The sequence below is a fragment of the Dromiciops gliroides genome, chromosome 3 (assembly GCF_019393635.1).
Source record: "Dromiciops gliroides isolate mDroGli1 chromosome 3, mDroGli1.pri, whole genome shotgun sequence".
NCBI lineage: Eukaryota > Metazoa > Chordata > Mammalia > Microbiotheria > Microbiotheriidae > Dromiciops > Dromiciops gliroides.
Window position 1 is genome coordinate 243,684,843 of NC_057863.1, and position 18,366 is coordinate 243,703,208.

At 38.2% G+C, this 18,366-nt stretch overlaps 1 protein-coding gene across 4 annotated transcripts in view; it reads right to left on the reverse strand.

Moving 5' to 3' along the window:
* Positions 1 to 6,034: 6,034 nt before the first annotated feature.
* The window catches only part of LOC122749647 (regucalcin-like), a 69,970-nt gene continuing 57,638 nt past the window's right edge, over positions 6,035 to 18,366 (reverse strand). For all 4 annotated transcript variants that reach the window (XM_043996105.1, XM_043996103.1, XM_043996102.1 and 1 more), the window contains exons 5-7: positions 18,222 to 18,353; positions 8,896 to 9,050; positions 6,035 to 6,249 (exon numbers count right to left, since the gene is read on the reverse strand). In XM_043996105.1, the coding sequence (XP_043852040.1) occupies positions 6,199 to 6,249; positions 8,896 to 9,050; positions 18,222 to 18,353 (338 nt within the window). In that variant the 3' untranslated portion in view covers positions 6,035 to 6,198. The remainder of the gene's footprint in view (positions 6,250 to 8,895; positions 9,051 to 18,221; positions 18,354 to 18,366) is intronic.

Consider the following 18,366-nt stretch of genomic DNA (forward strand, 5'->3'; position numbering starts at 1 on the left):
TAACACTAGATGAACTTTAAAGTTCCTTTGAGCTCTGAGATTCTGTGACAGATTCTATGAACTTATAATAATGATAGTTAGCATTCATATAGCACTTTAAATTTTGCAAAGTGCTTTATAAATATTATCTCACTGTGACTGGGAGCAGCTAGGTGGTGCAGTGTCACTGGCCCTGAAGTTGGGAGGACCTCAGTTCAAATCTCACGTCAGATACTTACTAGCTGTGTGAGCCTGAGCAAATCGCTTAGTCCCAATTGCTTCAAACATCCGGGGCAATGAGGGTTAAGTGACTTGCCTAGGGTCACACAGCTAGTAAGTGTCAAGTGTCTGAGGCTGGATTTGAACTCAGGTCTTCCTGAATCCAGGGTTGGTGTTTTATCCACTGCACCACCTAGCTGCCCTCCTGATGTATATGTTGCCACTGGACCCAGATGCCTCTGGAGGAAAGAGTAAGGTTGGTGACTTTGCACAGCCCTCCATCACTTAAATCCAATTTCACTGCAAATCAAGACATCACTGTCATATCATGTTCTTCTTTGAGAATGAAGGACAAACAACAACAATAACACTGTGATTAGACACCATGATGAAGGCTAGCCTTGAGACAGCTGGTGGTACAGAGCACTGGACTTGGAGTTAGGAAGACCTGAGTTCAAATCTAGATTAAGACTCTTTAGTAGCTATGTGAGTGCAGGCTAGCCATTCAACTTCTGCTTCAGTTTCCTCAACTATAAAAGAAAGATAATAATAGCACCTACCTTGCAAGGTTGTTGTGAGGATTAAATAAGATAACATTTTTAAAAGGGGCAGGTATTAATACAGTGCCTCACACATAGTAGGTGCTATTTAAATGTTTAATTCCCTTCCCTGTGGGGCAGCTAAATGGTGCAGTGGATAGAATACTGGCCCTGTAGTCAGGAGGACCTGAGTTCAAATCTCACCTCAGACACTTACTAGCTACATGACCCTAGGCAAGCAACTTAACCCCAATTGCCTTAAATATCCAGGGCTATCTCCAGTCATCCTGATATCTTGCCACTGATTGCTCTCCCCCCCCCCACCTCTCTCCTCACGGGACTCAGATGGCTCTGGAGGAGACAGTAAGGTTGGTGACCTTGCATAGCTCTCCCTCACTTAAATCCAATTCAGTGTAAGTCATGATATCACCCCAATGTCATGGTCCTCTTCAAGAATGAAAGACAAACAATAACAGGCCAAGTATCCCCCCCCCCTGAATTGTTGAGTACACAGTTTCACTAGGAGTTAAAGCAAGTGAGAGCCCAGTGTCAATAAATACAGTGATAATTGAATTCTCTTGCCAACTCTGGACAAATAAGAAGAAGGATGACCAACTCTAACACTGACAAGTAAAAGAGACATGAGGGTTGGGATAAGTTTTCAGTCTGTAAATAGAGACAAAGTGGCATAATATAGTGACCAGAGGGAGGTAAAGTCAGGAAGAACTAGGTTCAAATTCTGCCTCGTACACATTATTTATATGACCCTGGGCAAGGCATTTATCCTTTCTGAGCCTAAGTTTCCTTATCTGTAAAATGGGAGTGATAATAGCACCTACCTTTACAGAGTTGTTGTGAGGTTCAAATAAGAAAATATGTATAAAATCATTTTCCAAACCTCAGAACACTAAAAAAATGTGAGCTATTATTATTCCTTTCCTGTAGACAAGGGTAACAGATGAAGTATAAAGGAAATGATGGGAAGTATCACTCTGTGAAGAGACACAATAACTTCACACCTAATTGAAACACTATCTATGAAGACAATTGAACAATCTATTTCAGATTATATTATATTCATTGAATTTTCTTTTAATATTTCTATCTGATACATAATGGTCTAGAGTCATTCTAAAGAGTTTGGCATAACTATCTACACAGAAGAAACCAAGTGGATGAAGAATGCCTGCTGTTCCAATCACGATATGTGGTTGGATGGATAGCCCATAGATCTGGTCCATTAGTACTTATATCTTGGACATACAATGTAGAGGGATGATAAATTAGACCCTAAATTGAATTGGAGAAAGCCTGGGATTATGAGCCCAGAGCCTACATATAGATACATATTTATGTGTACATATGCACATACATACACATATATATGCATTCTCTCCAGCCTTCACATTGTACTTATGACTGTCTAAATTTTAATTGATACCTTCACTTCAGTGTTAGTTTTTATACCATGGTCCCATGTAGATTGTGAGTCAGAGAGGCAGTAGGCGGCAGAAGAAGGTGGTTTTGAGTGATGGAGTTAAAAGGAGCCTTGAAGTTGTTGATAGACACATAATCAGCTTGTAAGCACTCCCCATCACTAATATAAAAGGGTATGACTGTCTTTCCCTTTGGCTTATTCACACACACTTTAGATTGCTCTTGTGTGGGTTCTTAGCCCTATTGATATTTTTTGGCACAGAAGTAGGAGGACCAAGGAAACCAAATGAATAAGATGGAATTTGAGCATTTTCTGGTTTTTGTTTGTTTGGTTTTTTTGTTTGTTTTTAGAAATTCACAGCTAAATTCCTCTAAGTATTTGGACCATAGAATGGTTTAGTTTTGTTTTTTACCTTTGTTTTTGTATTAAAAGAATGGTCTAGTGAATAATTCTGAATGTTTTTGCTTGCTATGGAGAAATGTTTCAAGATGGAAGGAAGACATCAGTTCAAACTTGCTTAAACAGCTTTTCATTGAGACTTGAGCAGCCTGAATCACTCCCCTTCAAATTCTAAGAAGGCAAACAAAATAATTAAGTGTTCATTGTAGCTAGTTTCAGATAGGTCAGACTCATATACTGAATTTAGCTTATGGTATATGCGCAGGCTTTTGTAGAAGCTATTTATATGGTATATTTAAAATCATTTTATAAGACTCATCAGGAAGGCAGTTCAGCATCATAAGAAGCACATTGAACATTCCCCAGTAGATAAAGGGTCAAAAGATACAGTTTTCAAAAGAACTGCAATCTGCCACTGACCAATTGAAAATATTTTCCAAATCACTACTAATAATAGAATACAAATTGAAACAGCTCTGGGGTTTTATCTCACACCTAGCAAACTGGAAAAGATAACTAAAAAAAAAAAGAAATCAGTCACTGTTGGGGGTGGGGGACTGTGAGACGACAAGCACACTAATATACTATTGGTGGAACTATAAACTAGTCCAACTATTCTGGAAAACAATTTGGAATTACTCCAGAAAAATGCTTAACGTGTTTATGCCCTTTGGCCCAGAGATCCCCAAACTCCAAATATACTCCAAAGTCCAAGACAGAAAGCAAGGTCTTCTATATACCAAAATATTCATAGGAGAACTTCTTAAGTAGCAAAGAATTAGAAGCAAGGTAGATAGATGTCCATCAACTGGAGAAGGGCTGACAGACTGAATGTATATGACTGCAATGAAATATTAATGTACAAGAAGAAAGACTGAATATAAAGAACTCGGAGAAACATAGGAAGACATGAATGAATTGATACTGAGCGAAATAAGGAGCATTTGAAGAATATAGATAACTGAAACAATAATGTGAATGAAAAGAACACTTAGGTCATTGGTCTAGAGCTAGAAGGGACCTCTGAGACCATCTGGTCTGACTGCCTCATTTTACAGGTGAAGAAACTGAAGCTCAAAGAACTTTAGTGATTTGCCCAAGGTCATACAGGTGGTAAGTATTAGAGTCAGGATTTGAACCCAACCTCCTTCAAATCCAGAGTTAATGCTCTTTCTGCCACACCACGAAGTTAAACTGGGTAATTGGAATAACCAATTTTGGTCTTAGGGAACAGAAAATGAAGAGAAGTGGGGGAATACCTGGGCAGCACATTGCTTAAAATGTCAGACAGTAGTTCTGTTGTTTTTGTTTAACTGGTTTTCATTGTTGCAAGGAAAGGTTCAATTGCAGTATGGGATAGGAAGGAAGGAAGGAAGGAAGAAAGGAAGGAAGGAACAGTCACACAAATAACAAACATCACAAAAGGGACTTGAACCTGGGTCTTCTGAATCCAGAGTCAATGTTCCTTCTACTATACAAACTGCCTCAATAATAGTGTATATCTAGAAGCAGGGGACAGGAAGGGAGTAAGCATTTATTAAGCACCTACTATGTACCAGGCATTGTGCTAAGCACTTTACAAATATTATATCATTTGATCCTCAGAACAATCCTGGAAGGCACATTATATAATTATATAATATCTGTAATATTCCCATTTCACAGTTGAGGAAACTGAAGCAGAGGTCATGACTTGCCCAGGGTCACAGAGGTAGTGTCTGAGACCAGATTTGATCTTAGGTCTTCTTGACTTCAGGTCCAGAGCTCTATCCACTATGACACTTAGCTGTCAGAAATGACAATGATATTAGAAGAAAAAGCATTAAGAAGACATTAAGAAAAAAAACAACAAGAAAAAGAATAAACGGGTCTAAAAAGTCAGAAGCCCTGGCCTCTAGTCCTGGTTTATTTTTCAAAGTTAAAGGACTTTGAGGAAGGTCTTTTAATTTCCCTAGGCCTGTTCATCATCTATAAAAGAGGGGAGTTGAATGTTTTCCAAAATAGCTTGTATCTAAATTGCAGGATTTAAAAATATATATAATTATTGTGAGAGTACATAGTTGTATTTTTGCTTTTACAACATATTATTGGTCCTACTGGAGGTCAATATAGATCAAGAACTGACCTTAGAGTCAAGACGATCTAGTTAGTCTTTCACATACTTAACACATACTGGATGCATGACTGGGCAAGTCACTTAACCTCTCAATGCCCCTGACAATTCTCCAGAATGATAAGATGCAGAGCAATTACCGATCTCTTTTAACCAAAGATATTTCCTCCAAAGGAATTCCCTAGATCAGGAAATCATGGATCTAGACAACAATATTTCTGATTTATTTGGAATGCAATCCATAATTATTTCGTTCAATCTAGGGGGAAAAATGTGATTTGCATTATAAGGCTGAGGGTGGAAAAATAGGCATAGTCCTTACCTTATACTCATACCATATATGAGCACACACACATACCCATGCTAAGAATTTAAGCATACTACAGTAGTACATGGGTTTAGTTGATTTATCCTTCAATTATTTAGTGGATCTGTGAGCTCACCAATGTGGAATCCCATACCATCTACACTTTAATCACATATTGATCAAACAATGAATTGATTAATGATTTATCTACAATCAATAATTATTTATTAAGTGTCTACTATATACCAGGTACTATGCTCGGCACTAGGGATACAAATACAAAAGTGAGACAGTTTCAACCCTCAAGAAGCTTACATTCTAATGGGGGGGGGAATACACATCATATAGGGAAGCTGTGGCTAGGATAGACAGATTTGATTTATGAAGGCAAAGGATTTTGAGTAGGGCAATAGATGGTCACATTCTTTCCAATAGAAATAGCATTATTTGATTTTTGTTCCTATAAGAAGGGCAAGAGATGAAATGGAGTAGGGGGTGGGCATCGTGTGAGAGTTTGTGTGGGCAATAAGGCAGATGGCAAGGTATCTACAATAGGTTGGCCCTAGTGTCTTTCCTGATGGATGTTAGATGGAATATGAGATGTGATCTGGTGACAGCTAGATACAGTGGGTCGAGATGTGTTTTCACTCACTCAGTCACTCACCAATCAAGACAGATCGATCCCAGGGCAAAGTTCTAAACCTAAGTGGATTAATTCCATTAATCCTGTCTGGAGAGTCACTGGTCTTGGTGGGTAACATGGATGCAGCAGCAGGGGAGATGGCAAGATGCCCATGCTACATAAACCTTAATGTTGTGTGATATGTGATATAGCAGCTAGATGGATTCTCATCCCATACAATTTTTTACCATGGCCTCCCACAAATTTTTCATAAAGGATTCATCCACTGCATGGAAATTGTGTACAGTATTAGCACTTGAATATTGCATTCTTATACATGCCTGCAACTGGGCAGAAATGCATATTGGGACAGCAAACAAAAATAAAAAGTAAAGAAGAATATAACTAGGGAGAAAGCTCTTATCATAATGTATATATCTTTATTGTCTAAGTCTGTTAAGGAGCCATGAGAGAGGTAGAATACAAATCCACAATTAAATGCCACACAGGACTGTGTTATAGGTTGAAATCCCTCTGAAGTGTTGAAGACTTTTTGGTGAAGTTTTTGTGATCTTTGGGTGTTCAACCTGCAAAGGAATATTGAGGAATTCCTTTCACACCCAGGCCAGTTACCTGTTAGAATAAAACAGATTAAAATGTAAATCATTTCCATCTCCTTTGATTCTCTGAAATCATGAAGGGGAACTTTGATCTAATGTGTTGATTTTAAAGCCAAAGACACAACTGATGATAACAGAAATGATGTATGTGACCCACTGCTGTGTATCAGCAGCAATTTAGTTCTAACAATAGCTATTTTCTCAGCTGTCAAGACACCTCCCTCTCAATAAATCTGTGATATGCCCCACCTAAAAGTGGAATACTGTCATCTGCAAGAAAAAAAAGGAATCAGGTTTTTTTATTTGTGAGCCACTAATAGTAGAATGAAAATGATTAAAACTCTGATTTCTAAGAGGTCCTTCACTGTTTTCTTTTTAAAGTATTGAATAACCAATCTCAAGATATCATGAGCTGCTGCCTGGGCTAGTGAATAGAATGTTGAATGTGGAGTCAGAAAGACTTGCATTCAAATTTCACCTGTGGTGTTTATTAGCCATATATTTCCAATACAGTCAGAACAAAAGCATAAGGAGATAAAGGAAAAATCTTCAAGATACTTTGCTACTTAGACCAAAGGGCACATTTCTCATGATTTTCCCCCTTTGGGAGTCTCATCCTTTGCCTTTCATACCTCATTAGTCTTCAATGAGTGCCTTTGAACTGCAAGAGCACTTAATGCCTGTCCCCCCTTTTTGGATAATTACATGCTGCATTCCACTGTTACTTAACTTTTATTACTATTGGAAACTCCTGCTTCCAAAAATGAATTGGAAGCTAATTGAGGACAGATACCTCTAACATTTCTTTTGTACCATATTCGGCACTTACCCCAGTGCTATGTCCAGAGTACCAATATCTGTTGAATGGATAAAAAGTTATTGTCTACTCCTGGGATTTCTTAGGATAATACTAGAAGCTACCTACCAGACTTTTTGGAAGGATAAAATGAGGTAATGTTTGTAAAGTGCTTTGCAAACTTGAAAGTGCTATATAAATGCTATTATTATTATCAAGAGAGTAAAAAAAATGTATTTTTTAAAAACCACCAAACAATAACTTCTAGAAGATCTCCTTTGTTGTTATTGATGATGATGTGTAATTTACACTTGTGTCTGGTTCTTTCTGACCCTATTTGGGGTTTTCTTGACAAAGAAAGGTACTAGATTGCTTTACCACTTCCTTCTCCAGCTCACTTTACACATGAGGAAACTGAGGCAAACAGTTAGATGACTTGCCCAGGGTCACACAGCTAAGAAGTGTTTGAGGCCAGATTTGAACTCAGGTAGATGAATCTTCCTGACTTCTACATAAAGATCTCCTAGGCTCACTCATTCAAATGAAACTTACATGAAGTGAAAGGTCTGTCCATATGATTAAGTAAAAAGAGTAAAATGGAGAATCTTTTAAAAAGAACTATATAGCTTTATTATCAGCTATGCAGTAAAATATGAGGCCATGAAAAATTTCTGGCACATCCACTATGATGAATAAATAATAAACTTATAGGCAGAAATACCACCCAAGAATCTTTTGTGTTTCAAGGAACATACATATATACATACATATATAATATATACATACGCACATATACATACATACATATATTTTTTTAAACTCAATCTGTTCTTACTTGGCTGTTAACTAAAAGCAAGTAGATTCTTTGTGAATTGGATGCTTTGGGTTCCAGAATCTAAAGCTATGTCGCTAACAATGAGAGGTGTTGTGGTATAATGGATAAGGAACTGACCTCAGAGCTAGGAAGATCTGGGTCTAATTTTAATCTCTGACATATACTAGCTGTGTGATCCTGGGAAAGTCATTTAACTCCTTATTGGAGGTTGTCTAATGCTAATAACCTGTAGGAGATTGTCCAATACTATAAGTTAGAGAGCTGTCAAAATGCATTGGCATTGGGAGTTTCCTCATCTGAGAGTTCTCTATACCAATTATATCACAGGTCTACTATCCATCCCTATCCCTAGTATTATTCATTTGGAGTTTATACATATGTATATTAATACATGCATATTAAGGGGTTTAAATATTTCCCATGGGGTATTATTTATACTAATCATTTGTTCAATAACCCCCTCTTTGATAGTATAAATGTACTCCAGCCTACTTCTTCTGGGGAGTTATCAGAGATTCCTAAATCATCTTAGGACTATGAATAATATTTGTCATATTATTATTCTTTACATAATAATAATGTGAGTCATTTGTTGTTCAATCATGTCCAACTCTTTGTGACTCCATTTGGAGTTTTCTTAGCAAAGACACCATAGAGGTTTGCCATTTCCTTCTCCAGCTCATTTTATAGATGAGGAAACCGATGCAAAGAGGGTTAAGTGACTTGTCCAGGGTCACATAGTAAGTGACCTCTGAGCTCACATTTGAACTCAGGTCTTCCTCACTCTAGGCCTGGTGCTCTATGCTAGGTTCCACTTAAGTGCTCAATAATATCAGTACTAAGAACTAAATAAATGTCTGTTGCCTTCATATTTATATAGCATTTCAAGGTTTGTAAAGCATTTGATTTTAAAGCATAAGGTTTATATAGCATTATAAGGCTTATTTTGTATAACAGCCCAAGTAGTAGCCTCTGTATGAAATTTCACTGCATAAACAAATAAGTAAAAAGATCCATGGTCTCAGTACCTTGAAAATCTCTCCTGCATGGGGTTCTCTTGTCAATTGTTCTTGGCTCAAGCCATCAGAGGCTGAAGTGACATAGAGTTCAGAATAGTCCTTCCCACCAAAGCAGCAGGATGTTATTCTGGGAGTAGGCATCTTCACTGTCTGCAGTCTTTTTCCTATAAGAGTAATGGTATCAGCTACATTTATATAGAGAGTTATAACTAGCCCTTGGTGACCAGGGCCAGGTGCAAGAGAAGTACCCTGAAATTAGTCTTTCAATTCATGGCATGACAATAATATGAGACAGGATAGTATAATGCAGAGGTACCAAACTCCTGTGTGTGGGCCACAAGCAGCCCACAAAACTCTGAGTATGGCCTGAATCACTGGAAAATTTTTAACAACAACAACAATATATATATATATATATATATATATATATATATATATATATATATATATATATATATATATATATAAATACAACATAGATAATGTTAATTTGTGGTTTTCTCAGTCAGTATGTGGCAGGGATCTGTTTCTATTGGAGTTTGACACCTCTGGTCTAGTAGATGGAGTGTCAGACTCTGTAATCACATGGCTACAATAATTGTTTGAGGTAAGAGGTTCTCAGGTCCCAGGATTTTAAGTCCATTATATTATTTACCAAGCTGAACCACTACTCAGAAAGTAAAGCCTTCCTTTTTTTGGTTACATTTACTTTGAAAAAGTGTTAATAATGATTCCCTTAGTCCTCTCCAGCAGGTTGCTTACTACAAAAGCAAAACAACATCCTTTGACTTCCCTGATATTAGGGTCATCCATTGGCAAAATTGTGAAATAGGCAAATTCTGTTATAGTTGTACAGGCTCTCCCTTTATATATTCTTTCCCATCCCCCTTAGTATCTTTTACATATATCTTTCTTTCTTTCTTTCTTTCTTTCTTTCTTTCTTTCTTTCTTTCTTTCTTTCTTTCTTTCTTCCTTCCTTCCTTCCTTCCTTCCTTCCTTCCTTCCTTCCTTCCTTCCTTCCTTCCTTCCTTCCTTCCTTCCTTTCTTTCTTTCTTTCTTTCTTTCTTTCTTTCTTTCTTTCTTTCTTTCTTTCTTTCTTTCTTTCGTAGAGCAATGAGGGTTAAGTGACTTGCCCAGGGTCACACAGCTAGTAAGAGTCAAGTGTCTGACATCAGATTTGAACTCAGGTCTTCCTGAATCCAGGGCCAGTTTTTTATCCATGGTGCCACCTAGGTACCCCCTTATATATCTTTTAGGACCCAGTGTGCTATAGTCTCTTTTCTCTCCCTTTTATCACAACCTGCTTTCAATTCAGTCAAGGATACCCTAGTATAAATTTAAGTCCATATATTCTCTCTTGGGAAGTATGGAATAGTAGAAAGAATGTTGGACTTTGAGACAGAAGACCTGAGGTCAAATACAAGACCCAGCACCTACTAGTTTTGTTATTACAGACAAACCTCTCTAAGCCTCTGTGTCCTCACCTATAAAATAGGAATAATACGACTTATATATTTACCTTAAAGGGTTGCTGCAAGAAAAGCACTCTATAAATGTTATTGTTATTTGTATTTAAGTTTTATTGTTGATGGCAGAATGAATGGCTTTATTCCCCTATGAAAGGAATTCTGGGCATCAGAGACCAGGTAGGGGAGATATTTTTTATAAGGTCAGGTGTACCTCCTAGTACTTCTAGAATTATATCACCTCTAATGTTTTCAAGAAGAATTTTCCTATGGGAAGACTCCCATTCACAGACCATGAGATTGTGGATGCTGTTAATAGCAACTAAGAGAGACTCAGCCATGGTCATAATTACTGAGGGAAGCATTTTAGTATTGGGAGGGGGGCAGGGCAATGAGTGTAAAGTAACTTGCCTAGGGTCACACAGCTAGTAAGTGTCAAGTGTCTGAGGCTGGATGTGAACTCAGGTCCTCCTGAATCCAGAGCCAGTGCTTTTATCCACTGTGCCACCTAGCTGCCCCCAGCATTTTAGTATTTAAAGAAGTAGCAATAGATTGTAAAGACCTCTGGGCTTGGAGTCAGGAAAGAATTGGGTTTGATTGCAACCTCTTGAACTCATTTTAGCTGTGTGAACATGGTTAAGTCATTTCAACCTTTCTGAGGCTAAGAGACAGTCAGAAGCATTGCTCTTTGCAAGTAGGGATTGTTTCATTCTACTTATTTATAGTAGCACCTGGAATAGTCAGTGCCTGGCACTCAGTAGGCACTTAATCAATTCTTGTTGATTAACTTAAACTCAGATGAGAAATCCTTCCGTGACATACTTTTCAAGACTTTGATTTAAGACCTCCAAGAAAAATTTGTACAAAATAGTGAAGAGCAAAATGAGCAGAACCAAAAGAACACTGTATACAGCAATATTATTTGAAGAATGACTTAGAGGGTGGAGCAGTGGATAAAGCACCGACCCTGGATTCAGGAGGACCTGAGTTCAAATCTGCCCTCAGACACTTGACACTTAGTAGCTGTGTGACCCTGGGCAAGTCCCTTAACCCTCATTGCCTCGCCAAAAAAAAAAAAAAAAAGAATAACTTAGAGAGGGTAAGTTAGTTTGTATATTATAAGTACCCAAATTAACTACAAAGGACATATGAAGGGAGGTACTATCTGCATCCAGAGAAAGAAGTGATCAATAGAAGTATGTATAGAATGATTTTACATATATACCTATTTGTGTCTCGTGGTAGCCATCTCTAGGATGGAGTGGAGTAAGAGGAAAAGGAAAAGAAAAAGAAAGAAATTTACACGATAATTTTGTTGTAAATGTTTTTAATTTATTTTGGGGGGGGGTTGTGTATTTAAAGGGAATAGCAAGCTGTACATAGTAGATTTGCAGTTTAATAACTGGGTTATTATGAAGATAAAATGACATAATGTGCAATCATCTTTTTTATTATATTATGTTATGGAAATGCTTGTTTTATTCCATAAATTAAAAAAATTATAGACCTCTAAGGTGAGGAAAGGGAAGAGAACAACCATTTATTAAGCATCTACTATGTGCCAGACACATAAGCACTTTATAAATATGATCTCATTTGATCACACTACTTCCTGATGTATCCATTCCACTTTGAGATGGTTCTTATTAGGTGTGTCTTACATCAAGCTAATTAATTTCCACCTGTTGCTTCTAGTTCTGCTCTCTGAGGTCAAGCAGAAAATGGGCAATCCTTCAGCATGCCAGCTCTTTCTATACTTAAGCAGCTATTCTGTCCCTACCCTCCCTTACTATTTTGTTCTCCAGTCTAAACAACTCCCTGATTCTTTCCTTTGACCTCATAAGGCAAGATCTTTAAGCCATACTCTTTGCCTCTTCTGAATGCTTTTTGGTTTATCAGTCCTTGTAGCTCCTTCCCACTAGTCCCCGCGTCACTTCCTGATACCAAAGACAGACACCTGGATCTTGCCCTCAAATGACCTTCGCTTCATGGCAGAACACACTACATACTAGTAACCCGCAGTGCGATATTCAATCGTTAACATAGGAAAATACTACTCAAAACATAGAAAATAAGGTAATCGATGACATATAAAAGTTCTAAGCCCCTAGCTAGTTACAAGATACAAAAACCATCTGAATGCTCTTTTCTTGTACCTAAAGCTAAAACAAAATGACTCAGATGCATATCACCAGATGGCAAAGCAAATGTGTTAGTCCCAATTTTTTAAGTTCAATATAGGAAAATGTAAACATACAAAACAGACAAATTTAGGAGTGGTCATCCACTTTATAAAAAAAGATTCTTCATCTGATTACTTTTTAAAAAAATTGTCAGAATTCTTACAACTATCTTCCTTACCCTGGTTCTATAACATTTGACACTCCTGGCCACCATCTTCTTTTTTTTTTGATAGTCCCTCTTCCCTTCACTTCCATTAATTACATGAAACTCTCCTGCTTCTTCTCATGTTGCTCATTCTACATCTCCTTTCCTGACTCCTCAACTACTTCTTGCTTTCAAAATGTAAATTTTGGTAATTTGGTAAGTATTCTCACTTCCTCCTGCTCCTTAAGGTTTTATCTTCACCTTCTTTTCTTCTCCTGCTATACTCTCTTCTCTGACAATCTAATCTGGTTCCAAGGTTTCAATGATTGCTTTTCTGGAGATGACTTCTCCAATTAATTCACAGTATCACAGAGTCTGAAAATTGGAGGGGACCTCAGTGGACATCTAATCTAACCCATATTTAAAAGGAATCTCCACTATCAGAAACCTAACTAGTGGTCATCCAGACAGCTAGGTGGCACAACAGATACAGTGGCAGATAGTAAATAGACTTGAAATTAGGAAGACCTGAGATCAAGTCCTGCCTTAGATATTTACTAGTTGTGTGGATCCTAGGCAAGTCACTTAGCCTTAGTTTTCTGTAAAATGGAGATAATTCCACTGACATCACTGGGTTGTTATGAAGATCAAATGAGACAATGTACCTAAAGCACTTTGTAAACAAAGTGCTATATAAATGCTATCTATTATTACGATTATTATTATTATTATTAGATATTATTCAACTTCTTGAAAATTTTCAATGAGGGAGAACCTTACCTCCTAAGGTAAGACATGTCACTAAGGATAGCTTTAATTGTTAGGGATTTTTTTCCTGACATCAAGCCTAAATTTTTTTCTTTGTGACTTCCACACACTGTCCCTAGTTCTGTCCATTAGGGCCAAACAGAACAAGTCTATTTTGTCTTCCACATGGCAGCCTTTTAGACACTTAAATACAACTATCATGGCTCCCCTGAGTCTTCTCTTCTCCAGGCTGAGCATGCCCAGTTCCTTCAACTAATTTTTGTATGACATCCATTCAAGGCCCTTTGCTATTCTACTTGTTCCCTTCTGGACTCTCTCTAGTCTATTTTCAGGTCTGATGTTTCATATTCCTACATTTCCAAAAATCCATTGCTCTACCGACACCTCAACCTATACTTCTCATATTCTCTCCCCCACAAAGCAGTGCTTCATCATCAGAACCTTAAAATCATCCTTGACTTTTCCTTTTTTTGTGCCTCCTATCCAGTGAATCACTAAATCCTACCAATTCTTGTTTTAAGATATCTCAAATCTGTCTTCCTATTCTTTCTGTTCTCATTCCTACCACTACAGTTTCAGGTCCTATTACCCCACACCTGGATGATTAGCCTTCTAATTTTTTGTTTGTTTGTTTTACCTTTTTATGCTTCTCTAGGGTCTTATATTTGAAAGTCAAATTTTCTATTCAGTTCAGGTCTTTTTATCGTGAATGACTGAAAGTCCTCTTCTTCATTGAAGTTCCATTTTTCCCCTAAAAGATTATACTCAGTTTCCTGGGAGGTGATTCTTGGTTGTAATCCCAGTTCCTTTGCCCTTTGGAATATCATATTCCAAGCCCTCTGATCCTTTTATGTAGAAGCTGCTAGATCTTGGGTTATCCTGACTGTGGCTCCACAGTACTTGAATTGTTTCTTTCTAGCTACTTGCAATATTTTCTCCTTGACCTGGGAGCTCTGGAATTTGACTATAATATTCCTGGGAGTTTTCATTTTGGAATCTCTTTCAGGAGTTGATAGGTGGATTCTTTCAATCTCGATTTTACCTTCTGCTTCTAAAATATCAAGGCAATTATCCATGACAATTTCTTGGAAGATGGTGGCTAAGCTCTATTTTTTATCATGATTTTCAGGTAGTCCAACAATTTTCAAATTATCTCTCCTGGATCTATTTTCCAGGTCAGCTATTTTTCCAAGGAGATATTTCACATTGCTCTCTATTTTTTTATTCATTTGGATTTGCTTTATTGTGTCTTAATTTCTCATAAAGTCACTAGCTTCTATTTGCTCAATCCTAATTCTTAAGCAATTATTTTCTTCATAGAGAATTTGTACCTACTTTTCCATTTGGACAATTTGGCTTTTTAAGCTGTTGACTTTTTTTTCATAACCCACCTTCATAACTCTCATTTCTCTTTCCATTTTTTCCTCTACCTCTCTTACTTTATCTTCAAAGTCCTTTTTGAATGCTTCTATGGCCTGAGACCAATTCATATTTTTCTTGGAAGCTTTGGATTGTAGGAGCTTTGACTTTGTTATCTTCTTCTGAGGGTGTATTTTGACCTACCTTGTCACCAAAGAAAATTTTGATAGTCCACAGATTTTTCTGCCTGCTCATTATCCTAGCCTATTTCTTGGATTTTAACTCCTTTTTAAAGTGGAGCACTGCTTCCAGGGCACACTGTCCTAAGCTTTAGGGGCTCCCAAGTGGCACAATTTAAGGAGAGGCTGGTTCTCAGCTCGCCTGGCCTGTGCTCTGGTCTATAAGTCACCATGGGTATGATTATTCTTTAACTCAGAAGCAGAAATCTGATTCACTGTGGTTTTAAGCTTCATGTGCCTGTGCCCTTCCCCCACTGGGCCACTGCCACTCAAGTTTGCTTCCTGGTTCTGAACACAGGCAATACAGCAGCACTCAGCAGAGATCCCTGCTATCTCCCCCCAACCAACTGCTGGACCCCCTCATCAGTCTATGAGCCAAGTTCCAAAAGTAGCCTCTGACGCTGATGATTCCAAAGTTCTGGAGGTGCAGCCTGCCTGGGGCTGGAACTGCACAGCACAGCTGTGCTCCCTTCTCACCCTGATACAACAGACCTTCCCTGCCTCCTTTTTAAGCTGTCTTTGGCTGGAAAATGATCTCACTCTGTTCTTCTGTGGGTTCTGCTGCACCAGGAATTGTCTTATGGCATTATTTGGAGGTATGTGGACAAATGGTGCCGAGAGCTCCAAAAGCTACAGCCTTTCCTCCACCATCTTGGCTCCACCCCCTAGCCTTCTAATTGTTCAGTCCACCTTTAGCTGCTCTCCCTCATCCAGAAGCATTTTTGATAGAACCACACTTCTACACACACACACAAACACACACACACCCCCCAAAGACACTATTGACAGAGCAGTATACTATAATAGTAAAAACACTGAAATTGTAATCAGAGACCTGGGTTCAAATCCCAAATCTATCACCTGCTAAGTATTTTTAAAAATTTTATTATCCTGGGCTAATCATTTAACCTCTATGGGCTTCTTTGTAAAATGAGGAAATTAAAATGAATGAAAGAAAAATTTTTATTAAGTCAAATACTGAGTAAAGCACTGAGGATAATAATTTAAAAAACAAGATGGTCCCTGCTCTTAAGGACTCTAACTGGGAAAAAAAGACAAAATATAGAATAAAGTTCAGTGGCATAACAGATTAAATAGTTTATGAATCCTAAGGGTTCATCAGTCAGATGGCAAGGCCCAAAGGTTCTTAAGTTACATAGGTAGGTCAGATGATAGTGGGATGTGGGAGGCGAGGGAAGAGATGGTATTACAGGGGTTAGAGACAAGGAAGATGAAAAGGCCTGGAAGTCCTTAATGAGTAGTGGAAGAATAGATGGTAAAGCCTATAGGACCTTCATCTTATCAGAAGAAAAAAATTGTTGACTCTCATCTCATTTAAGCCTTGTGTACCATTAAATAGCCCAGGAAAAGGGGGAAGGCAGAGGGAGAAGGCATCCCCAGTGGTGGAAGGTCTTTCTTCCATCTCATAGTCCCAGATGAGTTCTGGGATGGAATGAGACAGGAAAAGGGTAATGGGGAAGATAGGTGTTGTACTAAACAGTCTTTAATTTCCCTTCTAACTCTCAATTCTTTTATTTCCACAGCTCAGAAATGAAGTGGTTAGAGGACTGAACTTGGAGTCAGGAAGACCTGAGTCCAAATCCTACTTCAGACACTTATAATCTGTGTAACCCTAGACAAGTCAATTAACTTCTCCATGACTCAGTTTTCTCATCTGTAAAATGGGACTATGATAGCCCTAACCTCACAGGGCTGCTGTGAGGAACAAATGAGTAAACATATGTAAAACACTTTGTAAAACATAAGGTGCTATCTCATTTGGGTTGTTTATTATTGTTGTTCATCGTTCATTTTCAAAGAGGGCCAGTGACTGCATAGGGTGATGTCTCGACTTGTGTGTGAATTGTATTTAAGTAAGACAGTGTGGCACAAAGTTGTCAGCCTCTCTCTTCCAAAGGTATCAAAGGCCAGCAGCAAGACAAAAATCAAGAAAACCGACAATGGCCCGGGATACAGTGGATGACCTTGCCATCTTCAATGTCTGACCGCTGCTTCAGCTGCCTTCATGACTGTTGGAATAATTGGTTTTCATTTGCCCATTTCACTGGGGGTAGTCTTCACATGCTTAGGGTAAACATCCCCCTAACTCATTGAAGGGTTTGAGACTCCTCAGTGTAAGGGCTAAAATTTTAGCTATGATGCCTAAAATCTAATAAGTGATCGCCTTAAATTAGAAGCTTTAGCAAGAGTTTATACTTTTAAGTATTTATTAAAGTGCGTCAGAAGTTAGTGAAGAGAAAGAGAGAGAGGTAAAAAGCAAACTCCATCTAACTATCTAAGAGAGCCCAGCATCTGTCCTCCTGTTAAGCCAAGGTCCCAAAATGAAAGCCTTGCTCCTCCCAGCAGCCTCCTGTGAAACAGGAAACAGAGCCATCCACACACACACAGCTCCAAGCTAACTGGTTGGTAGCACTGATTAACAGGACCCATGGGTGGCAAACATCACTTCCTGATGTCGATCTGATCTTCGAAACCCCAGAAAAGGTCACTTCTGTTCACTAAAGTCACATGGTTTCTTTTCATGTTAGAGCTCACAATGTCCCTCCCAGAAGGGGGTGTCATTCCAATTCTCACATCAGTTACCCTCAACCTAGTTTAGCCTGTCTGCTGGGACATATGGGTATGGATATGGCCTCTGAGCACGCCATAGCTTCTTGGAGTCACAAGGTAAGGGTTGAATGCTAGATGGATACCAAAAGTGGATGAGCATCCCTGAAAAGGGCTTCACAAGCCCTCCCACCAGAGATGCTAGTTCTCCCTGAATACCCCATGTGCAGATGATGATGATGATTATACTTTGTACATAATAGATGCTCAATAAATATTTGTTGAAGATGTGAAAAAAGTCACACCCTTTAGTGAATTTAAAATTTGATCAGATTCATGTGAAAATCATTTTGCTTGTGACTTTTGAAGGACATTGGCTCATAAAGGAAGACAAACTAGCACAAATAATTTCTATAAGAAAAATGAAAGACTGAAAGAGTAGTGAGGGCAAGTATGATTTGACAAAACAGTGACTATTACCTTATTTTTGTCTCTCTGAAATCAGCATACCAGCATGACACTTCCAACTGGAACTGCCTACAAGCCCATTACAAAAACAGTTGCATACCTGACAAAAATTTTCTGAATTTCATTTGCAATATTTTACCTGTCTCAGGGTCCAAGCGGATTACTCTTCCCGCATCAATGCAGGCTACCCAGAGCTTCCCTTCAATGTCAATGCACATACCATCAGGCATACTTTCTTCTTCTTCCAGCTTATAGACAAGCCTTCTATTGGCTGTAAAAGGAGC